General features: G+C 42.9%; 1 protein-coding gene across 4 annotated transcripts in view; it reads right to left on the reverse strand.

The window, feature by feature from the left end:
- The window catches only part of elovl6 (ELOVL fatty acid elongase 6), a 107,099-nt gene that overhangs the window by 50,586 nt on the left and 30,477 nt on the right, over positions 1–26,036 (reverse strand). Inside the window, exon 1 of one of the 4 annotated variants that reach the window (XM_069926183.1) lies at positions 2,857–3,071. The exons of the other annotated variants lie outside the window; for them this stretch is intronic. Coding sequence (XP_069782284.1) covers positions 2,857–2,885 — 29 coding nt within the window. The 5' untranslated portion in view covers positions 2,886–3,071. Of the gene's footprint in view, positions 1–2,856; positions 3,072–26,036 lie in introns of those variants that run through there. 4 annotated transcript variants of the gene reach the window in all.

Genomic DNA, 26,036 nt, shown 5'->3' on the forward strand with positions numbered 1-26,036 from the left:
CTTCAACTACTTCTACAGGTCCACCATCAAAAATTGGTAGGAGCTACAGAAGACAGTAAATACAGCGCAGAACATAACTTCCCTCCCCTCATCAACACCTTTTGCTTAAAAAAGGCAGTCCACAGACTTGAAGACCCATCACATACTGCACGCACCCTCTTCTCCATCCTCCCTCAGCGAGAAGGCTTATGAGTGTGAAAGTATGTACCAATAATCTTAAAGACAGTTTCTCCACAGCCATCATGCTCCTAAATGAACCCCTAACATCACTCCTATGCTACTGATTCATCTTCCTTTTCGGTGTAATCCTATACTCTGTAAATAGTGCTCTTTACAAAGCTGTATGAATATTATAGATAACCTGTTAGTCTATTTTCTGAAGTACTAATTATTTTGTGGCAAATAAGTGAACCAAGATACAAGTTCCCTATAACCAATCAACTCCTACCCCAGGTACTACCACTTACCTAAACATGAGGAAAATTTACCCACCAACCAATAGATATTTAAAATATAGAAGTTCTGACAAAACCCATGCAGTCAGAGTCAGTGCAGATTCCACATAAAAATAACCTGAGGTGTGGTTTGAAGCTGGGTCACTTGCACTTTGAAACAGCAGCACCATTAGCTGAATCACCTTGCTGGGTTATGCTAGTTTTTCAGAAGAGGAAATCTTACCTGGTCAATTCACAACTTCAAATCAATCAACACAACTGTCTGCCAACCGAAATGGCAAAACAGTCCAACTAGTCATTAGAGTTGAGGAGAAAAAAAAGCCACAAGAGATAGTCAGTTCCCCAAAAATACATAAATTAAATCAAAGAGAAGCTATTAATGAATCAGAATTTATTGTCATTAAAGTCATGAAATTCATCATTCGAAGTCACCTGGATGAGCAATCCAAACCAGAATCATAGAAACATAGAAGATATCCCGTAGTGGGTTTCAGTGTTTGTTGGATGGGAAAAGGAATCACATTTGCCTTGGAATGCCAGGCTGAAATACAAGGCAAGACAAAAGCCTGGAGGTGGGAGACGGTCTCCCAACGCTATGGACTTAGAACCCCTTTGCATGGCACAAGCCCAAGGCATTGTGTATTCTTGAACCAGTCCTCGCATAACAAATCAGCCAGTTACAGCAAAGAAGTGAATAACCATCAACTACTTGCTGCAGTAACTTTAGAAAGCAAAGGTTGTTCTACTCCTTAAATACTACCATAGTCCCTACCATTCCCAGGTTGGATCCTTGTTCAATAATTCATATTAAAGATGCATGATCCCAGGAAGAGCAAGCCAGCATAATATACTAACATAATAGTACAATTGTTCAGGCAAGAAGCCAACATGGTGAAGTTCAAATTTGTTGTCAGAGTATATACATGATATCACATACAACCTGAGATCCTTTTTCCTGTGGCCCAGATGGAATTTCTACTCATCGATTGTGCAAAACAAAACACTGTACTCAAAAAAAAATACATATAGAAGATAAATGTAAACAAGGAAGAAGCACAAACAGAAAATAAATATTTAATAATTACTAATGTGAAAAGTCTGAGTTCTTAAATGAGTCTCTGATTAAGTTAGTTGTTTAGGAGTCTAATGGTGGAGGGGTAACAACTGTTCCTGAACCTGGTGATACAAGTCTTGTGGCACCTATACCTCTTTCCTGATGGCAGCAGTGTGAACAGAGCATGTGCTGGGTGGTGTGGGTCTTTGATGATTTCTGCTGCTCTCCAATGGCATCACTCTGAATAGATTTTCTTGAAGGAGGGGAGGGTTTTATTGTGATGTACTGAGCTGTGTCCACTAACTTCTACGTGCAGCACAATTACCACTGCAGGTCATAGAGTTTAACATCATAGATGTTTAACATCATAACATCATCACTCTTTAAAAAAAAATGGTGGAACTGCTGTAATGGCAACCCTACCGCTGGTGTGGACTGGGAGAAAAATGGGGAGTGCATAGACAGTGCTCCCCAGGGGACCTGACCGCCCAGTCCAACTGCTGACAGCTCCATTTCAGCTTTACATGATCTGTTAAAGGGGTGAATGGTGTTTTATTTAAAATCCAGTGACCATGGGATCTGGCCCAATATGACCTCAAGGGGGTTGAAGACTCCGGGTGAGCAGTGGCCTGGCGCCAGTAACGGGAAGAACACACTGTGTGGGGAAAGAGAAGCAGAGGAGACGACCTTAAGGATAGTGACCATGGTGGCGCACCAGAAAGGGTCTCTGTGACTAAAGGACACACAGAGGTCGCAAGCTATTGCCAACATGCGGGTGAAGAACCCACGCAGGCTGCTGGAGACCTGCTCATGAGAACTAGGTATCGGAACCTGGATTCAAGAGGGCAAGGAGAGCTCCTGAAGGCTTCCTCATCACGTTGGAGGTTTGGATCTGAGCTCAGATACCCGGTGGTTTGGATGGAATGGGAGTCTTGTACGGTTGCAGAGACTGCAGGAGTGCTGGAGGCAAATCCCCAGACACTTGGTAGCTCTGGGGAGACTCTCTTTTGCTTCTCTTTCTCTGGCTGAAAGGGGTGACTTATGGCAGACTGGAGGCAATTTTACACTTCTGTTTTATAACATGACAATAAATAATATCTGATCAAATCATGTGAGCTATCAGAGATCCTTCTACCCAATCACCAATTTGACCTTTCAAAATGGAATTAAAATTCTTGGTGATCTGAAAGGAACAGAAAAATCTGTGATCAATGATGTGATTGCAGAGAATAGAAGAATAATTTCCTATTCTGATAGTTCCCATCTGATTGAAATATACAAATGAACATTCTTTGAGACATTTCACACCCCAGAGTGATGAAAGACATTTCAACATTGATTAATTACCCTTTGTCCTCTCTCTCAGTGCCTGCCATCTGCTGACCCAGAGATTCAATGCTGCCAAAGTGTAAATTCCAAAGTTGGTGAAAAAGATGGACAATAGTCTTGAAGAAACCAGCTCTAAGCTTGGGTGACCTTGTTTCTTACTGCCCTCATTCACAACAAGTTGCAGAAGGCCAAGTTGGCTGGGTTGGTGAACAACAGCACCGGAAGAGCAGGAGCTGCAAGAACAAGAGTGGGTGGCACGGTTAGATGAACAGCTCAACGCTGTAACAGTGCCAGTGATATGGGTTCAAATCTGGCACTGTCTAGAGGAGTAAGGAGTTTGTACGCTCTCCCTGTGTCTTTGGGTTTCTCTGGTTTCCTTCTACTCTTCAAATGGGAATTGTCAGTTAATCGGGTGTAATTAGGTGGCATGGGCTTGTGGGCGGAAGGGCCTGCTAACGTGCTGTATCTCTAAATTTTTTTTTTAATTATCATCCTAGGAGAAAGTTTTATTTTAAGTCACTTTCTATATATTCCAGAACAGTCTCAACAATCTATGCGATCCACTGGAGGACTGATGGTTTAGTGCCACTGTGTCACCTCTGTGCACTGGTGTCCTCTATGCAGTGGCAGTACTCAGATGTTGAATGGCTGGGCAATGAAGGATCCTGGAACTGAAACATTAATTGCTTCTTTTCTTCCCTTTGTTGTTGTCTGACCTGCTGAGCGTTTTCAACATTTTGTGTGTTTTGTAGAGCGTGTTGAGAGAACCAAAGGCTTGTTGATCCAAACCAAGGCTTTTATTAACTAGAAGACTGGAGAGTATCACATGTAGGTCGACCAGTCCAGAATGACCTGGTCTGGCTAGGAGCAACCCTTTAAGACCTGCCAGAAGGTGTGGCTACACTCTCAGCCAATCACAGTCATCCTACCATCTGTACATATCCACATTGGTGATAGAATCTGTACTATCACAAGTTTTTATTTCAAATTTGCAGCATCTGCAGTTATTTATTTTTTTAGTTCCCATCTGCCTTGCAAAATTAATCTCCAATCAAATTCTCTGGGAGCCTGCACTAGAAGTAATTTCTCTTTCCTGGCAAGCAAACAATTCTGTAAGGCCCAAGGGTAGTTTTGTGGTCATAGGGATTGGTCAGGGATGGTTGGGAAGGAGCAGGTCAAGGACTCCTTTGGTCTGGTCACTGAGAGGTTCTTACACTCTTGAAAAGACCTTTCTCCACCTCATGTCAAGTTGATGAGAGCTACCTCTGAAAAATAAGGGTATTGGTTCAGTGTTCAGCTATTTCACATAAATCTTAAGGGAAAAAAAATCATATACTGGATTGACGGTCAAGACATCCAGGCTGACGTTAAATCAGCATTAAAAAGCTTGAACTGGCACAAGAAATTGGGTCTTATAGCCTTGTTCTGTGCAATGAATAAATTCGCTAACAAAACTGCTGTTGGTGGAATAAGTGGAAATGATCAGTTAGAATAAAGGATGGATATCGAGAATCTGGTTGGGAGATGCCAGAACAACGATCTTGCTGTCCACATCGCCAAGACCAAGGAGCTTATTGTTAATTTTAGGAAGGGAAGGCCAAAAACCATGCACCTGTCCACAGTGATGGGATGGAGGTGGACAGGGTTAGTACCTTCAAATTCCTGGGCTCTAGCACCTCGAAGCAACTGTGAAGGATGCACACCAATGGCTCCATGCTCCAAGTCTTAAGAGGCTTGGTACTTTGTGAAATATTCTATCAAACTTCTGCAGGTGCACTGTGGAAGTGTATGACTGGTTTGGAAATCTGGGTGCACAAAAAGACTTTAGAATGTAGCAAGATCCATGACAAGTGTAGGTTCCGACCTCTGATTCACTGCAAACATCTTTATGAGGTACCAGTTTGGCTGCAGCAAATAAGAATTTCAGTAGATTTCTATATTGTACAATGCATATGACAACAACTCTATCAATTTACAGGGAGCACAGGTCTAAAATCTGCAATTTTTACAGTATTTTCCAATTTAACTTCCCAGATCTTGACAAATGTAGAACATATCAGAGTGATATTTTACACATTTCATGTGCCACAAGATTTTGTCACTATTCTGCTCAGTTCCACAACCATATTCATCACGGTTGATGAAATAATCCTTATGACCTTCTTTGGCTTGGCTTCGCGGACGAAGATTTATGGAGGGGTAATGTCCACGTCAACTGCAGGCTCGTTTGTGGCTGACAAGTCCGATGCGGGACAGGCAGACACGGTTGCAGCGGTTGCAGGGGAAAATTGGTTGGTTGGGGTTGGGTGTTGGGTTTTTCCTCCTTTGTCTTTTGTCAGTGAGGTGGGCTCTGCGGTCTTCTTCAAAGGAGGTTGCTGCCCGCCAAACTGTGAGGCGCCAAGATGCACAGTTTGAGGCGATATCAGCCCACTGGCGGTGGTCAATGTCGCAGGCACCAAGACATTTCTTTAGGCAGTCCTTGTACCTCTTCTTTGGTGCTCCTCTGTCACGGTGGCCAGTGGAGAGCTTGCCATATAACACGATCTTGGGAAGGCGTTGGACCTCCATTCTGGAGACGTGACCTTCCCAGCGCAGTTGGATCTTCAGCAGTGTGGATTCGATGCTGTCGGCCTCTGCCATCTCGAGTACTTCGACGTTAGGGATGAAGTCGCTCCAATGAATGTTGAGGATGGAGCGGAGACAACGCTGGTGGAAGCGTTCTAGGAGCCGTAGGTGATGCCGGTAGAGGACCCATGATTTGGAGCCGAACAGGAGTGTGGGTATGACAACGGCTCTGTATACGCTAATCTTTGTGAGGTTTTTCAGTTGGTTGTTTTTCCAGACTCTTTTGTGTAATCTTCCAAAGGCACTATTTGCCTTGGCGAGTCTGTTGTCTATCTCGTTGTCGATCCTTGCATCCGATGAAATGGTGCAGCTTATGGTAATGCCTTACCTGGGTGTGGATTTCTAGCTGTTTTTATTCTCAACCACTTCACCCTTCAAAGTCTGTTTACAATTTCATTCTCCAGTTCGGTTTATAATGCATTTTCTTTTTGAGAATCTATTTCCCTGTTTTGCTAATTCTCTCTCTGTTCCCAACTCTCTCCACCCCCACCCCCCCCCCCCCACCCCAATTTCTCCTGATCTGGTTTCTATCTGGATTATTTTTGAACTGGTTGTCATCTTGTTCTGATGATCATCTAATTCCTTTGGTGGAGACTGATCACAAGCTTCAGCCAGATTCTTTCAACCACTTCAGGTTAGAAAAAATTGAGAAAATATAGATTTATACAGCTCAAAAACCTCTGATCGAAATTTTAAGAAAAAATGGCAGGATTGTGGCGGCTACAATTGCGGAGATCAGGCCAGCACATTGCACAGCAGCAGACGCGAACTTGATCGCTAAAGTGACTCCCAGGATAATGAACCGGCGGGGGTAGAAGCTGGGGCAGCATCAGACCAACAGCCTTAAAATGGTGTCGGTCAAGCTGCCCAGCTCTTCTTTGGCTTGGCTTCACGGACGAAGATTTATGGAGGGGATAAAAGTCCACATCAGCTAACTCAACAGAAACAGGCTGGGGAAGAAGGGAATTCATATGCCTGGATGTTTCCTCCTGCTATTGTTATTCATATGGATGACTCAGTCAATCAGCAAAAACGGCGGGAACTTGAACAGTAAAAGCAGCCTTTCCAGCCCTTAACCTGTGAGTTTAACCTGCCACACGGAGTGTGTTTCTTTGTAGCAGTTGGCTCGAGGATCAATGCAGACTACACCAATTTATTTCAATGCAAGCTACTTTTAAGATTACAAATTTAAAATCTTCATTCATTACAATGTCGCAAAATCTTGAACATATTGAAATCTGAAATTCTGTTTCTTTTTTCCCTTCTCTTGCAATAAATAAATTTCCAGGAAAAGTTTCACTGCAAATAAATGAGGGAAATAATGAGGGACCACTAAAAATAGCCCCAGAAGGTATGATCGGACTGCTGGTTGAAAACAAAGAGTACTCCTCAGTGCACAGAGAATGCTTGTTTGGCATGAAATGACAGAAATTGTAAGCTTGAAAATTGTCAAACAAATGAGAAATAATTTGCTTGATTTGTACAAACACTTGCATAATGAGGCTGCATGAGAAATCTTGCTTTGGATGGAGCATTTAGAGTGATTTAAGATTTAACCATTTATAAAATAAGTTAGCTACACTGGAATCTTTAAATATACAGGTATAGAATCCTTCATCCAGAACCCTTGGGGGACAGAGTTCCGAATTTCTGAATTTGGAAAGCCCACCCGAATTGTGCTGCCGTATTCACCCCACCCCCTTCCACTCGTGCTGCCAGTCTCCCCCCCTCGCCCACTCGACTCTCCCCACTTGCCAGTTTTTGGAGCTTTCTGTATTTTAGCTGTCCGGATAAAGGATTGTGTACCTGTATTACCATAAAGCTGCATAGTTCAATTTTATGATGACTGAAAAATAAAGCATTTGGTAATTTAAACAAAAATTCTTGATGAATTTTAATAAAGCAGCATCCAAAGAGTGAAATGAAAGGTTCATGATTCCATTCTCTAATTTTCTCCCAAAGTGTACCACTCACAAAAAAAAATACAAAATTTTATATATCCCATTGACTAGTCTCTTTCATTAACTGGGCTGTGCTTTCAGTTTTTTGTGGCAGACTTTCATCATTTGCCACATTTTGTCTTTTAATCATTAGGGATTACTTCTACTGCAAGGAACTGTAGCTTCAAGTTTACTCATGGCTCCAATACAAAGTCGGAGGAAAATTGACGTCAGATCTGAGCATTATAAAGTTATGCCAGTTAGCTCAAACCTCCATCCAAATTCTATCATAAGGACATTACATCCAGAATCAGTCAAGGTCACCAAAATGCACTTTCATAATTTTTAATGAAAAGCAATAGCAGCAAGAGTGTCCCAGAAACCAGACCTACTTGTGTCTGTCCATATGTGCAAAATATTCAGAAAAGGCTTTATGTGCAGGCTCTGTAGTATTTTTAACCACTCCCTGTAGAAATCCTGCCCTTTAGGAAATTGCACAGGCTATTTCCTGTCACAATTTGCCCCATGAAGTTGTTATTTCGTTGTGCTATTTCCCACACATGATGTCATCAATATGCACAGGAACCCAATTCATAGTGACAGAAACCAAGTCAAAAGATCATGGAATATCTTTCGTTCATTCTTCTCAATAACACAAAGTAATCATCTTGTGATAGTAGCGAATCAATTCTGACTTCTTGTATCCTTCCTGAAACAATTTTTGCGTAAAAATTCCCACAGTGGCGTCATGCCACTAGGCAGGCGAACTGACCAAAATGGCGCCGTCGGGGGGGGGGGGGGGGGTGTTCCCCTCCCCAGCGCGGTTCTCAGCCAGGTCCATGCTGGGAGTATGTCCAACCTGGCAGCCAGCAATAAACCAGTTTTTCTGCTCACTGAACTCCAGCAACTCACGAGGCATGGGCATGACCACACCAAGCCTGCCCTTAGCAGTGCTGGTGGTAGAAGCAGAGGCCCAGATTGGATGCCATGCCCCTGGTTATGCTCTTGGTGGCCCCTGCAGGGGCCAGGTGTTCTACCGCCAGCAGTGGCGCAGGCAAGTCTTCCATCACATCCACGACCTTTCACATCCATCCATCAGGTCCATGGTCCGTATGGTGGCAAAGCGGTTCATCTGGCATGAGCTACGGAAGCAGATCGATGGCTGGGCTAGAATATGCACCCATTGCAAGATGTCTGAGGTTCACAGGCACACCAGGGCGATGAGCTACGGAAGCAGATCGATGGCTGGGCTAGAATATGCACCCATTGCAAGATGACTGAGGTTCACAGGCACACCAGGGCGCCCGTGCAAGAGTTCGAGCACCTCCGGGAACGGTTCAGCCACATTCATGTGGACATAGTCGGGCCCTTACCAGTTTCCCAGGGCAACCATTACCTGTTCACGGTGATAGTCCGCACCATTCATTGGCCCGAGGCGATCCCGATGCCGGATGCCTCCACGGACTCCTGCTCCCGAGCGCTATTGCATGGTTTGGTCGCCCGGTTCGGCATTCCGAATCATTTCACCACTGATCTGGGCGCCCAGTTCACCTCTGCACTCTGGGCACAGCTCGCCAACAGACTGGGGATAGAGCTACACCACACCATAGCCTATCACCCACAGGCCAATGGGCTGGTCAAGTGTCTGCACTGCCACCTTAAGTCGGCACTTATGACCCAACTCACCGGTCCTGACTGGGTGGACAAACTACCTTGGGTGCTCCTGGGCATCCGCTCCACGCCCAAGGATGATTTGCAGGTTTCACAGTCTATGGCGCACCACTGGCACTGCCCGGTGAGTTCATCAACGCATCTCTCATCCCCCAGCTGTCGCCGCACGAGCTAAATCCCCACCTCTGGGCCCACTCCCTCGCACCCCCACCGCCGCCCAGACACAGCACACGGCCATCTTATGTCCCCAGCGAGCTGCACTCCGCAGAGTACGTTTTTATTTGGTGGGGTCCACCCGCGGCACCTCTGCAGAGACTTTATGAGAGGCCATACAGGGTTGTCCAGCGCTCAGGGTCTACGTTCACGCTGGACATCGGCGGCAGGCGGGAGCTGTTTATTGTGGACAGGCTGAAGCCAGCTCACCTCAACCCCACCGAACCAGTGATTGTGGCCCAGCCCAAGAAGCGAGGCCGCCCAGCTAAAAAGGACATTGGCACCGATTCTGGGGGGGTTGTCTGTGTGGCGGCATGCCACTAGGCAGGTGAACCGGCCCTGCTTGTAATCCACATGGCAGGGCAGCTGGCCAAAATAGCGCAGTTGGGGGGGGTTCTCCTTCTTAGCATCGGGCTCAGAAGCCCACGCTGGGAGACCATGTGATTCCCAAGTGATGTCGGCGCCCCCCAGCGCAGTTCTCAGCCAGGTCCAGGCTGGGAGTATAATTCCAGACCAGCAGCCAGCAATAAACCAGTTTTTCTGCTCACTGAGCTCAACCCGTCTGGTTGTGTGTTCTTTCAGTAGCAGAGTAGCTGCCGCTACACCAGAATATTAAATTTAAAAAATTAAATGCCTGCAGTCCCAAGTGCAGATTGCAACATTTGTTCTGATATATTCAGCCCACAGATGCCTTAATCTGCAACCCGAATGTTGCTCTTTCCTGCAGTGGCTTAGAGTAGTCTGCAACAAAGGGATGTGATAAACCTGTTTCATGCACCAGGGGTGGGATTGGTCTCCTGCATGCAATTAATCCTGTACCTCACCTCTCCAATTCCAGTTTTTCCTCAACTCTATTGCTAAGGACATGACAGCTACATCATAATAGGATGAGTTTAAACACATGCAGGAAAACCACAATAAAGATGAAAAAAAATCTCAAGTTTGTTATTTAAAACATGACTTAGCATTGGCAAAAAGAACCAACACTCAGATACTAACAATGGGTGAAATCCAGTTTCTAAGAAAATGCCAGTCTTCAAGCAATTTTTTTAAAAATATAAAATCGCTGCATATATGCAAGAGTATTGCAAAACCCTAAATGTAGTTCCATGCAACCCATGAGTCATATACAGTGCCTGAAGATAGCTCCACTCGAAGCCCAAGAAAACCAGTTTGATTTGCACTTGCATTTATGGTATTTGCCCATTTATTGTGAAGAGTTAATTAGTGAGTGAGAGTAGGTGACATTGCTTTCGTCAAAAGAGTTGTAAAGAACCATCTTCCAATTTGGATGCCTTCAAATTCATCAGCATGTCAAATAACTCTGTCATCCCTGCACCCCTCTCTTCAATTTTCCTTGCAACTTTGCTGTAGTTTACCTCCAACAATCTCCCTTTAACAATATAGTTCATCTATTGTATAGCAAGAAACCGGTGAACATATGTCATTAAACAAGATCAGATACTGGAGTCTAGTGCAATATGCAACAGTACTGGAAAAACTCAGCAGGTCACGCAGACTTCGAAAATAAAAGGGAATCAACGTTTTGTGGCTGAGCCCTTCGTCAGGAATGTGTCATCACCATTCACAAACTAAGACCATTCCATACTTGGGCATTTGAGTTGCAGCTCACAGGCAATACCCGCTTTATTTACCTATTATCACAGACTCCTTCATTAAACACACAAAGGTTTTGGCCTCACATTAAACATTCCATTCGGAAAACAACCCTACACTAACTTTACCCTGCCGGACAACATCACTCCAGTCCCTGATCTCCGTCTCAGGAATCTCCTCTTGATAAAGATGTACATCAATGACAAGATTCTCTCTTCCCTCCAGCACAACCTTCAATCTTGAAAAGCACGATGGAAAGCAGACATCTTGGCTCCAAGCTCATATGAGATCCCCTACAACCTAACCTCAGGGCTCTGGAGAAATACCACAAACACCATCTCTAAAAAGCTCTCCAAACTCGTGTGCAGGGCAGACGACGGCACATCAATGGCATATCCAAAGCACTCTCAGGATTATCATTCTTTAAAGATTCTACCCCTATGTTATTCACACTTAAATGATCTTCATTAATATTGGGGATGTTGTAATAATTTTACTCTTCACACTCTCTCATAATTTTTCTACAAATCTGTTTCTCGACCTTCTACTGACTGTTAGGATGCCTATATTATAACCAGAGCAGAGATTACCTCCTTTTCACTCCTAAACTTTAGCCACATGGCCTCATTTGTGGGGCTTTCTAAGATCCGCTTCCTCATTATCCCCAGTTTTGGGTCCTTAATGTTGCAATGCCACTTTTTTTTTTGCATCCCCATTTGAATTGCACTCCTGTCCTCCTTACAACCATGTATCTGTGATAGCAACAGTTTCACATTTTCATCTGCTGTTCAACAATTTCAGTTTATCTGCCTTGCCAGCCAGAGTCCTTACATTAAAGAGGTGCAACTTAGTCTTGCCTTTCTCCCATGTGGCTTACCATGCCCATGTTGTCGCTTTCTCTGGACCAGCTTATTTTTCATTCAATCTGTCAGCACATCTACCCCAACCATACAAATACTATTACTTATTATCCTGCCAAATTAGTTTAAACTCTTCCCAAAAAGCAATGGCAATCTTCCTGCCAGGATAATCTCCATTTATAAGCCATGCTGCTTGTTCAAGTTCTAGCTTTCCCGGGAACTCTCCAAATAGCCCAGAAATCGAAAGGCAACTCTCTAAAGCCATTCCTTTAACTATACTTTTTAATTGGACCTATCTTTCTATTCCAACACTCACATGTGAACAGACTATAAACTTGGGCTTCTTGCGCACTAAATTTGTGACCTAGCTCCTTAAATTTTTGTTCAGATATTGTTATTTATGTCAGTTATACCAATATGAACCACTTCTTCTGGCTGCTATCCTTCCCTTTTAGAATGGCTGGCAACAGTCTCATAACCTTCTTGATCGAGGTGCCAGGGTGGAAACACTACATCCTGAATCCATCTGTGCAGCAGCAGAAATATGCCTACTCTTCCCCCCACCCCCACCCACCCCTCCCCCCCATCCCGCCCCTCCCCCCACCCCTCCCCCCCACCCCTCCCCCCACCCCTCCCCCCACCCCACCCCTCACCCCACCCCTCACCCCACCCCTCACCCCACCCCTCACCCCTCACCCCACCCATCACCAATGTCTGATATACTCAAGAGCTCTTCCTATCCAACAACAACTATTTTAAAAATTTCAGCCTCATCTCTAACTCATCCAGGAACTCCAGGCAACTTCATTCTGACATTCTGCCCATCCTTCACTTCATCAGTCACAATCTATGATGACTACATCATTCGCTTAAGAATTTGCTCCCGAAATTTCTACCTCCTTTAACGTGCATCTTAAAACATAGCCCCTGCCGGTTTTGGGTCATTTTCTTAATGCTTCTTGGCTTGGTTTCAGTGTTTGGCTGGCATTGTGCTGTGAACCCTGGAGGCCTCAATTCATTTTCAATACAAGTAACCCCTCCTGGAATGTATCACAATGCTTTTAGGCAATTCCTCTGTCATTTAAGGACAATTCACTTACTTTCTACCACAAGCAACATCATTCAAGATAGGACTGATCAAACTCACTCTACTATCGAGTGTTATGCATACCTCACAACCTACGAGCATTCCCTAGGTTTTAGACCGGAGTGCACACTCTGTAAATCCTATTCTACTGTTTCTTCGGAGAAAAGAGAAAGCTTATTGGTCTGCTGCTATGCCTCAGTGCAAGTTGCTCGAATTTGGCCAAATTGTAAGCCGATTTTCAAGGTGGCTCTGCTACAAATCCTGGAAGACTGAAGCTGACTGAAGGACGGCATGTGTTCCATATCACGAAGAGCAGCAGCCTCATTGATGCCTGATGCATCTATGCTACTGGTGACTCAATGAACCTCGCACCATTTCCAAAAAAGATGGACAATAATTTCCAACATCTAGCACCAGAGAGAGACAGAGAGCAACTCAAATTCATAGTCCATGATGGATAATAACCCAGAAATTATTGCTTTAGTTGCCCATTCAGAGCCAGCTCTTCAGCGCTTGACGTCCTGTTTTGCGGAAACTGCCAAAATGTTTGGCCTGGAAGTCAGCCTGAAGAAAACAGAGGTCCTCCATCAGCCAGCTCCCAACCATGACTACCAGCCCCCCCACATCTCCATCGGGCACACAAAACTCAAAACGGTCAACCAGTTTACCTATCTCGACTGCACCATTTCATCAGATGCAAGGATCGACAACGAGATAGACAACAGACTCGCCAAGGCAAATAGCGCCTTTGGAAGACTACACAAAAGAGTCTGGAAAAACAACCAACTGAAAAACCTCACAAAGATAAGCGTATACAGAGCCGTTGTCATACCCACACTCCTGTTCGGCTCCAAATCATGGGTCCTCTACCGGCATCACCTATGGCTCCTAGAACGCTTCCACCAGCGTTGTCTCCGCTCCATCCTCAACATTCATTGGAGCGACTTCATCCCTAACATCGAAGTACTCGAGATGGCAGAGGCCGACAGCATCGAGTCCACGCTGCTGAAGATCCAGCTGCGCTGGGTGGGTCACGTCTCCAGAATGGAGGACCATCGCCTTCCCAAGATCGTGTTATATGACGAGCTCTCCACTGGCCACCGTGACAGAGGTGCACCAAAGAAGAGGTACAAGGACTGCCTAAAGAAATCTCTTGGTGCCTGCCACATTGACCACCGCCAGTGGGCTGATATCTCCTCAAGCCGTGCATCTTGGCGCCTCACAGTTCGGCGGGCAGCAACCTCCTTTGAAGAAGCCGCAGAGCCCACCTCACTGACAAAAGACAAAGGAGGAAAAACCCAACACCCAACCCCAACCAACCAATTTTCCCCTGCAACCGTGTCTGCCTGTCCCGCATCGGACTTGTCAGCCACAATCGAGCCTGCAGCTGACGTGGACATTTACCCCCTCCATAAATCTTCGTCCGCGAAGCCAAGCCAAAAGAGAAAGAAGATTATTCTGCTCAGCAGTTTATGTAGATTGCACCCATACAACAACAACTCCAATAAGCATGTTCCGAGGAGACCCAATTCCCCAAAATTTGCATCTGGAGAACGACATTCCAACTTTGGGCAGAATCTTCCTACACCTCAGTGTAACCACCTTCACAATCACTTAATATCAGTAACCAAATTCTCTAGAGTCCAAAATTATTTTTTGTGACCTTTAAGTGATCCATGACATTTTGCCTTTGTCAAGCGGAGCTCTTGAAATTTAATCTTATCAAAGGGAATTTTTCTTTCAGGAAACTGGCATCCAGCTGATCAGTCAGACCCAGCGCCATGTTAGGCCTTTCAATTCCATCAGGCAGGCCACACACCTGAACTGCTATTGAATCTGGTTAAGCTGCTCTCCAAGAATGAAACAAAAGTCTGCAGATGCTGTGATTGTAGTATTAAAAACATATCGAAATGCTGGAGGAACTCAGCCGATCTTTCAGCATTCATAGGAGACAAGGATATATTGCCAACGTTTCAGGTCCAAGCCCTCCAAGGAATAAGCAAAATAAGCCACTCCCCAAATCTACCAACTGACAAAGCTTTTAATATTGTTGAAGGACCATGAATGCCTCAGGCATTCAAAAACCCCAAAGTATTACAAATATTAAATATTTTTAAAATGTAAATATATATTTAAAAGCATAATTAAGCAATTGAAACAACATACACAGTTAAATGGGTAATTAAAAGAGAAGTCTCCCTTCAGCTAAATTACTCTATTGAAGTGATTAGACTGGCTGAATTTCACATTTAAAAAAAATCATTAATTTTAATTTGGAATTACAGCATGGTAACAGGCCCTCTGGGCCCAAAAGCCTGTGTCGCCCAAATGCACCCAAGTGACCAATAAACCTACTCACCTCCTCCATCTTTGGAATGAGGGAGGACCTGGAGGAAACCCACAAAGTCGCAGAGAGAACGTACAAATTCCTTACAGACAGTCGTGAATTTGAACTCAGGTTGTGGGTGCTATAAGAGTGTTGTGCTAACCGCTGGTCTAATCTTAGCAGGCAGCTTTCCAGTCAGCATGATGTTGAGAACTTGTTAAATTTGTGTTGCCTTGCTGGAATCCAAAGGAGTCCAAGAGGGGAATGCAATGTATCTATCAGCCTCATCAGTCTGGGTAGGTATTGAAGCAGTCGGGCTTCACCCAAAATCTCAAACACCCATAGGGTTACAAACACATCCATGTTTGTAAGATCTGGGCCATGAAGTTTTCCATGAAAACCTTCCACTAAACGTCTTGATCTACATAGTCTAAATTGGATAGGCCCCATTTTATTCGTCCGTTTTAACCAAATGTGGACTATTTCTCTTGTGTTTATCCCTTTTGAACATCAGCCCCAAGATAAATGTCCTGCCGCACTTTAAAAAAAAATATCAAACTTTGTCAACTTTTATAAGAAACTATTGAACATCTCCAGTAGAATGGTTCTTTATTAACCTAACAACTTGTACCCACGTTCTCTGAATGGTACAAAATGGCAGATTATGTGCAGCCATGGTGTAAATCCAAGAATTGAGTCCACTTAGACAACGAAGCAGGGCAACTCTGTGGTAAACATCCGACAGAAGTTCATCCACTGCCGAATCACGAGGTGAGGTTCTGCTCTGGTGCACTGATCTACCACTCAGCACAATTTTCTTTTATAAAGTATTTTGATTTGGTTACGCAATGAAGACTTCAAGCAACAGAAGAGGAAATCCTGACTCCTGCTGGCAAACTCTCAGGGATGATCTACTGAGTGGGAAAATAGTAACCATGTTCTACCCACATTCTTTTCATTTAAAAAAGGTAATGAAACACTTGGGTTTTACAATAGGATGACAAACGTGCTAAGTAGAGCAAGCAGCATGCTCCCCAAATATGAAATGAAAGTCTCATCTTTACAAGCTTATAATAAAAGATTATAAACGAGAAACAAAATATTAAAAAAAAACAGTATCTAAAGCATGTCTGCAAGTAAACAGGAAAAATTAGCCAAAACTTGAAGAGGTTATTTTATCTGCAGATTATACCTCCTGCCCAAAAATCAAACATTAAGAAAAAATGAACTTTAACAAAGAGACTCAAAACAAAGATAGGAGCTGCCTATTTGCCAGAAGTCTTCAGTTGCTCAATGTAAAATGTAATATGCACCCAGCAATTAATCTAATTAACTACTTGCTATCTATGTGTCATCCAAAGCAAATAAATACTGGCTTCCTAAGGCAAGCAATGGGCAAGCTGTTGATCCAAGTTTCAGGTACCTGGCCTGATCTCATGCTCCAATAAAAGGTAAAGCCCATCCAACATACAACTTGTACCGCCTGGAACCACAGTGCAAGCTGTGCAGGGACAAGGGTCAAAATTTCTCATCGCAGCAGCTGTTGCAAGGCTGTGTCAATGTTCCAGATGTTGCCTGGAAGGAAGAACGGTAGACAGAATTCAAGTTTTCAGTAGAGCTGATGAACAAATCAAAATGTTGAAGTAAATATCAAAGCAATGCCAGAAAATGCAAGCACAACAGCAGCTCGCCATTCTCAATTAAATACAGTACAACTCCGATTATTCAAAATGGTCGGGATCGACCAGCCCCATTTTGGATAAAAAAATTTTCTCAGAGAACCGGTCAATTAAAAAAAAACAGCCCAGTAGCAACAGTAAATCACTTGTAACTGTTTTTAAACAATAACTGCTGCGTGGAGCTCAAGGTTCGCAACTGTTGCCACCCAGGGGCCTGATGACCCCGGTCAGTTGGGCTCCAAAAAGATAATGTGCATTAATCTCCTCAACTTGCACAAAATTTGAAAACGTAATGAGCTGAGCACATAGGACGATGGCTAATACAGCAAGTGTGATGAACCAAGACTTCTTGGAGGACAAGTGGAAGGGGTAAGTTGAAAAATAACAGAATGTGCCCATATGGTGGTGACCCTGGAATCAACTAATATTTTGAGCAAATGGTCCAATAGTTGAGATGGAAGTACTTGAAGTGAAGTTTCAGTCATTTTATGTTGGCTCAAAGAATGTTCACTTTGACTTAGAAGTTCAAATGTTTCACAAAGAAATGCAAATGAATCTTCCAATCTAGTGTGCTTTGTTTGGTTATCACAATGTAGTCTTCTCTACATGAGAGATCACACAGAGATTGGATGACCACTAAAACCATAAAGAAACAAGAGCAGAATAAGGCCATTCAGCCCATCAAGTCATTTCTGCCATTTGAATCATGGGTGCTGTACTTTTCTATTCAACCCAATTTTCCTGCCCTCTCATCATAACCTTTGACATCCTTACTAATTAAGAACTTATCAACCTGTTTTAAATATACCCAATAAACTTGTCCTCCACAGCCACCTTTGGCTTAGATTCACCAAACTCCAATGGAAGAAATTACTCAACTCTGCTCAAAAGGGATTTCCTTTCATTCTAAGACTGTGTCCTCCATTTCTCAACTTTCCCACCATTGGAAACATCTTCTTCATGTCCATTCTGTCCAGTCCTTTCAATGTTAGGTAGGTTTCAACAAGATGCTCCCTGATCCTCCGAAACTTCAGCGAGTACAGGCCCTGTACTCATATAGCAATACTCTCGACCCTGGAATTATTCTCATAGACCTCCTCTGAACCCTCTCCAATGCCAAAAAATGTTCCTTATGCTCCAAAGGTTGGAGATGTTGTGGATAGTAGGTTGCAACAGGATATCGACAGGTTGCAGAGTTGGGCAGGCAGAGAAATGGCAGAGAGTTCAACCCAGACACTTTGGAAGGTCAAACTTGAAGAGAGAACTTGGTTAATGGCAGGATTCTTAACAGACTGGAAAAACAGATATCTGGGTCCAGGTCCATAGATCCCTCAAGGCTGCCACAAAAGTCGATAGGGTGGTTAAGAAGCGGTGTGCTAGTCTTCATTGGTCAGAGGATTGAGCTCAAGAGACACGAGGTAATGTTGCAGCTTGATAAAACTCGAGTTAGACCACACCTGGATGTTGCCTAGATTGAAGAATGTGTCTTATGAAGCAAGGTTGACAGATCCAGGACTTTTGTCTTTGGTGTGACAACAGATGAGAGGTGACTTAGCAGATGTATATAAGATTATGGGAGGCTTAGATAGGGTGGACAGTCAGCATATTTTTCCTAGGGGAACAATAGTAAATACCAGAAGAAATCTGCTTCAGTGGAGGAGAAATTTGCAAGAGATAGAGACAAGTGTTATTTTAAAAAACAGAGTGGCAGGTGCCTGGAATGCATTATCAGGGGTGCATGAGTGCATAAAAAAAGAGGGCTTCTGGAGTAAAGTAGGGAAAAAGTAAGATTGCTGCAGAGTCAGTTTACATAGGTTTGCACTAAATTGTGGGCTGAGGGGTCTGTATTGTGCTATAATTTCCAATATCTAAATGTGGTCTGACCAATGCCATACAAAGCCTCAGCTTTACATCCTAGTCCTCTCAAAATGAATGTTAACATTGTATTTGCCTTCATTACTATCAACTCAACCGATAAGTTAATTTTTCGGAGGTTCTGTACTGGGACTCCCAAGTCCCTTTGGACCTCCATTCTCTGAATTTAGAAAATAGTTCACTTGTTTATTCCTTTTTCCAAAGCACATGACCAGATATTTCCCAACACTTATGTTCCATCTCCAACTTCTTTGTCCTGTTATGGGCCCAGAGGACCCCAAAGCCCAGAAGCAATAGAAATTCACCAAGACAAGTGGTTACTTAAACAAATGTTGCTTTTAATTATCTTTAAACATGAAAACAGGATCAAAATTTAACAAACCCCCTTCTAATTCTAAGCACACGTGTATGTAACATGTGTCTAAGTTCAGAAAAGTTGTTTGATTCACAGTCCAATCTCACTTGTCAATCCTCCTAGTTCACTGGTTGCAGGCAATTCTTATACTGTGCACAGAATTAAAATTTATAAAGTTCACCAGGCTTTGCTGATTGAAAGGTAAATGGTTACCACTCAGGAAGGTTCCTGTTGATTTTTAAGAGAGATGTGTTGCTCATTGGACACTCACAACTCATTCCTTTCGATCAGCCACTTCAGTGTCTTGCTGAAGAAACTTGCCCCATCAGGATTTTCCTGATGATAACCTCTTTCTTACAGGTCACCGCAGAATTCCTTTTTGTTTCCCTTATTTCAAGTGAAACATTATACAGCCAGCCATCTCCTCTTGTATAGACCCCAAGGGCTTTGAACAAGATGAACTAAGAACTTCAAAATGGGGTCTTCCACAAGCTTGCCAGCTTGTCCTGTTCCAGTCCCAGCTGCTCCTGCTGAATTGTAGAACTGAATTCTCTCTCTCTCTCTCTGAGAAAAGTCTGTTTAAGCCTCTCTGCTTGCAAAACCACATGATCTTCCTTGAACAGCAAACTGCACTCAGACAGACTGCGGCACCAGACCTAATCTTTGAGTCCATTCATCTGTTGCTTTCCAAAACAATAATCCATTACTCCACAGCATGTCCAATTAACACCTACTTGTGAAGTCCTAATAGGCATTCTTCAAAGCTTTTTCAAAGGTACTTGGAACCTGTACTGTCTGGCTTTAGCAGAGCTCTGGCATTTTAAATGAGATCTGTTTTGAAGTGTTTGTATCTGTGTGTGACCTAACTAAAAACCCCACAATTTATCTCCTTTAAAACATATCCATATACATTATAAAATGTATCATAATCCATCACAGTCCACTCTCTCATCTTTCCAAGTCCCACTGCAATCTACCTCAACACTACCAGCCCCTCCACCTATCTTCGTATCACCCGCAAACTTCAGTCATCTCAATTATTTGCATTTAACATGAAAGTAGTAGGCTCAACATCAACCCCTGGCGGCTAGCTAGAAAAATACCCTTTTATTCCATGTTTTCCCTTCAACCAGTGAGTAATCTATCCATGCTTGTATTTTCCTGCAACATGAGCTCCTATCTTGTTTAGCAGTTTTATGTGCAGCACTCTACCTGAGGCATCCTGAAAATCGAAGTAAAGAACATCCACTAATTGTGACAAATACAAATCTGAAATTGTTACATTGACACACATGTTTTGGTCTTGTCCATCCTTAGAAATCTATTGGAAATAAATTTCTAATATCTTTCCAATGTTATTTCAGGTGGAACTACAACCCAATCTAATTACTGCTCTTTTTGGGGGTTACTGAATCAGATATAGGGAGCTTTTTCTGTACCTGCACAATGGGTTGTGGCTTTCTCTGGACTGTTGGCTAGAAGAGCCATCCTATTCCAATGGAAAGACTCTAGACCTCTAACAGTGTTTCAATGGTTCTCATATTATGCCCTGTTAAGTTTTGAAAAAAATTAGGTATCATGCATTTGATTCCTCGGAGAAATTTGAAGATACATGATGATCTTTTATGTCTCATTTTCATTTGATGTAAATGTTTTTTTAATCTGATTAGATGTACTCACTCTTCCAGGTGAGATATAGTCTTACCTTTGTTTTTTGTGTATGAATCAAAAGCTACAAAATAAATGTAACCCTCAAGATAAGTTGCTCAGATGTTTTTATTGATTGTAGTCTTTTTTATTTTCATGTGTGAGAGAGAGAGAGAGAGAGAGAGAGAGAGAGAGAATGAACTGACATTATACTGTTTGAAATTTTATCTATATATACACACACACTATATTTTATTTTTAGTTTTGTTCCCTTTTCTGTTTTTATTATTTTTTAAAAATTGGCAAAAAGAACACCCACCGACTCTCCTTTGTTTATCCTGCTTCTAATGTCCTCAAAGAATTACAATAGATTCGGCAGGCAACGTCTCCCGTGAAGGAACCCATTTTATGTACTCAAGTACCCTGTAACCTCAAACTCAATAAAAGATTCTAGAACCTTATCAAATACTGAAATTGCTCTAACCATCTATAATTTCCTGTCTTTTTCTCTCTCTTCAGTCCTCTGAAACCATTCCTGTCTGTTGCAAATCTTGAAAGTTCATTAATAATGTGTTCACAATCTCTTCCACTACCCCTTTCAGAATCCTGGGGTGTTGTCCATCCAGGTCCAGGTGACTTATCCGCCATCAGCCACTTCATCTTCCCCAAGCACCTTCTCCTTAGCCATACTCAATAAATCTTTAGTATTCTCATATATTATTGAATAACTTACCTTCACATTTCATTTTTCATCCCCTATTGCTTTTTCAGGTGCCTTTTTTAAAAAAGCTACCAAACCCTGACTTTCTGTTTTTTCTTTTGCAATACCAACTGCCCTTTGTTTTGCTTTCATGCCATTTCCAACTTCTGTTGTTTGCCATAATTGACTCACCCTCTCTTTAGAATGCTGCTGTTTTTGATCAAATGGCCCTGCATCTTCTAAATTACAGCCAGAAACTCTTGCTATTACATTGTTGCTCAATCGTCTTCCTTGCGAGGCCCCCCTTCCAATTAATTTTAGCCAGCTTCTCTTTCGTGGATCTGCAGTTACTTTTGCTCAATTCATATTGGTACATCCAATTTTAGCTCTCCCAAACTGCAGAGTGAATTCTATATTGAGAATATGCAATGTTATCACGGACTTTTTTTAAAAAAAAACCTTAAGCTCCCGCACACACGAGGATGAGAACAGTGTTTGAGGTGCTCCAGGCTCCGTGTTACAACGTGTATCCAGCCAGAAAGAATTCCGATCCATATTCCCCATGTTTTTAATCCTGGGGCTGACGGCAAGGTTCAGACTGAAATAGCAGAGGATGAGAATCCAGGCAAAAGGACAGAAGCCCAGATCAAAGCAACAATTGGAGCACAAGGATTTAGTTCCACCGGTAGAGAGAGTGGAAGGACACTGTCAGAATGCCCATAGTATTCAACCTGTTTAAAAACAGGTGGCACAAATCCATTCAGGGGGGCACAATTTAAAGGCGACTGCAGATGTTTGATTGAGAAGCTGCAGGAACTCAGCCCATCAGAATGAAGTAAATGCAATATATATGATACAAAAAATGATTGTTATATAGATAAGTAGAATGTACATATGTACTGAGATTCTTACAGGTGAATAAGATCCATTAACTACACCAGTATAAGTGAAGTTCCACAATATGCCAAGACTGTAAGAGATTTTTTGCATGAGGCATCGTTATTGAATGAAGATCTACCGGGACCAATGCCTGAAGAGGGCGCACAAAATCAGTGAACCGATGCGGACTCGAAAGGCCAACATGGCCTGTTTCCGCTCCGTAAATGGTTATATGGTTATGGATTTCAAATCCTGTTCTTTGGACAGCACCAAATCCAAAATTGCCTTTTACTGAGTAGGCTCAACTACAAACTGCTCGGAAAAGAAATCGTAAGCATTCCACAAATTCCTTCTCTTTGGATCAAGCATCAATCCAATTTTCCCAGACTACATGCATATGAAGTCCCCAAAGACTCCCATAACATCCCTTTCTTGCATGCCTTCCCCAACTCCCATTATAATTTGAACCCCAGATCCTAGCTGCTATTTCTCAAGTCTACCCACAAGGAATCCACATCCTCTGATCCAATGTCCCTTCCTGCTAAGGATTTGATTTTTTTTTTTTTTTAAAAGAGCCACACCACCCCATGCGCTGTCTGCCTTTCTTTGGATTGAACGCGTCTTCTTAGATGTATAGCTTCTAGCTGTGATCCTCCTTCAGCCATGACTCTTAAGCCCACAATGTCATACCTGCCAAGTTTTAAACTACGTCCCAAACTTGCCTACCTTGCTTTGTACACTGCGTACCTTCAATCCTATATTCACCATATTTAGCATTTTGCAGAACTTAGTTCACAGATTGCCTGCCTCTTTAAGTAACCATTCCACTCCAATTCTCAATTTTCTGTCTGTAGCCTCCCTCCTGCACTGATACAAGGCCCAATGCAGTATCAGTTTTTCTAACATTTTCTTTTTCTATACAAGAAATTGTCATTCTGCCTTTCAGCATTTTGACTCAGCCTTTTTATAATCTGTTAATATAGTCTAACCTGTTAAGCAGGTCCCACAGCCTCACTATAAACAAAAACCACTATACGGACAAAACAGCACAATGAGCTTCTAATTGCTACTCTAATCAACCGAATTAACCCATTTGATCTCACCTTTTCAGAGATGACCTCACTTTCACTAAAAAACTTGCTTGTTTTTCTCTTTCAGTTCTGAAGAGGAATTCCAGAAGTGAAACATGAACTATTGCTTTCCAGAGATGCTGGCTGACCTGCTGAATATTTCTAACATTTTCTGCTTTTACTTCAGATTTCCAGCATCTGCAATTTTTAAAAAAAATCCCATTCACATCTTGCAAAGTGCAATGCAATGACATACTAGTCAAATCATAAATAAGGCATCTTAAACACAAACGATATGGCTGATTTTTAAATGGAAAGGCAAGGAAACTCTCCAGGGATTTTATTCAAGAAGTATTTACTCTAAATATAAAAGGTCTCTTTCATTACCTTGTGTAATAAGTGATAAATGTGTTTTTTTGGTTACATCAACCAAAGGCACACCCGTGTCAACAATACAATAAAAATCTGATACATCTTGAATTATATTACTAGTGTACAAAGGTATAAAGGTGAAAGATACAATTTAATGGAAGTTCCTGAATATTTTCAGGACATCAGGATCTATTGATATAAAATTTTCAAATACAAATTCTCCATTCTTGAAAAAAATTAAACAACTGGAGATTTTTTTTTCTCTCTGTGATGGTACAATCACTTAAATACAAGCAGAAAATGTTCAGTGGATTGTGCTTCATCTGTGGGAAGAGAAACAGAGTTCATGTTTCAGGTTGATGACCTTGTATCTGAATCAACTTGTGCCTTCTTTCTTCCAATTTATAGATTTTATTTTCATACCATCGAGGTGTAAGAACTACATTTGTTAAATGAGGAGTTGCCCAACCCCCCCCCCCCCAAAAAAATGTCAGTTATAACTATTCTACATGTTGATATTACTTTCTTTAAAAAGATTAATGTAATGCACTGAGTTCAACTAGATATGCAGCTCATATTCCAAAGCAGCATTTTGGGATTCACTTGGTCAGAAATGATAGACAATGCATTTGCAGCAGGTAAAATTCCAATTCAGAAGACCCGGAGATGGGGAAGATGAGCAAAAACTTTAAACACAACTATCCACTCCCCACTACCCCACAATGGAGATTGGCAGGTGAACAAAGAATCAATAAAAGTCATCAAAATATTTCCGAGTCTATGTTAACTGTCATTTTGTATAATGGCTCAGAAACTGACAAACAAGAGTTGTGCCTTTAATTCACTAATCATGGGCCAAGAGGCAGAGAAATGTTTTACCTAGGTATGTCAAGCCTACCTGATAAACAGCTTATGAACTGCCAATTCTACCACACCCTCATAGAAATATGTCATCTCATTGCTCACCTAATTGTAATATTAGAACTTGCCCATTATCCACTTCCTAACTACTCAACAAACATCCAGCTTGGTTCTCAGATGGGAAAGGCATTGGGGAACATTTAAACAAGTCTTCAGGAAATGTTCATTTTGGAGTATCCTATCCACAAATTCTCGCCCCACCGTTATGCCAGCCTGAAAATATTATTGGGCTCCATTTGCCTAGGAAGCATGTACATGAAGGCAAATTTAAATAGGGGTAACTCACCACCAGAAGATCAAAACTAAACATCAATTAAAACAGAATTCTTTCTTTGGCTTGGCTTCGCGGACGAAGATTTATGGAGGGGGTTAAAAAGTCCACGTCAGCTGCAGGCTCGTTTGTGGCTGACAAGTCCGATGCGGGACAGGCAGACACGGTTGCAGCGGAAAATTGGTTGGTTGGGGTTGGGTGTTGGGTTTTTCCTCCTTTGCCTTTTGTCAGTGAGGTGGGCTCTGCGGTCTTCTTTAAAGGAGGTTGCTGCCCGCCAAACTGTGAGGCGCCAAGATGCACGGTTTGAGGCGTTATCAGCCCACTGGCGGTGGTCAATGTGGCAGGCACCAAGAGATTTCTTTAAGCAGTCCTTGTACCTTTTCTTTGGTGCACCTCTGTCACGGTGGCCAGTGGAGAGCTCGCCATATAACACGATCTTGGGAAGGCGATGGTCCTCCATTCTGGAGACGTGACCCATCCAGCACAGCTGGATCTTCAGCAGCGTGGACTCGATGCTGTCGACCTCTGCCATCTCGAGTACTTCGACGTTAGGGATGAAAGCGCTCCAATGGATGTTGAGGATGGAGCGGAGACAACGCTGGTGGAAGCGTTCTAGGAGCCGTAGGTGGTGCCGGTAGAGGACCCATGATTCGGAGCCGAACAGGAGTGTGGGTATGACAACGGCTCTGTATACGCTTATCTTTGTGTGGTTTTTCAGTTGGTTGTTTTTCCAGACTCTTTTGTGTTGTCTTCCAAAGGCGCTATTTGCCTTGGCGAGTCTGTTGTCTATCTCATTGTCGATCCTTGCATCTGATGAAATGGTGCAGCTGAGATAGGTAAACTGGTTGACCGTTTTGAGTTTTGTGTGCCCGATGGAGATGTGGGGGGGCTGGTAGTCATGGTGGGGAGCTGGCTGATGGAGGACCTCAGTTTTCTTCAGGCTGACTTCCAGGCCAAACATTTTGGCAGTTTCCGCAAAGCAGGACGTCAAGCGCTGAAGAGCTGGCTCTGAATGGGCAACTAAAGCGGCATCGTCTGCAAAGAGTAGTTCACGGACAAGTTTCTCTTGTGTCTTGGTGTGAGCTTGCAG

This window comes from Narcine bancroftii, chromosome 3 (assembly GCF_036971445.1).
Source record: "Narcine bancroftii isolate sNarBan1 chromosome 3, sNarBan1.hap1, whole genome shotgun sequence".
NCBI lineage: Eukaryota > Metazoa > Chordata > Chondrichthyes > Torpediniformes > Narcinidae > Narcine > Narcine bancroftii.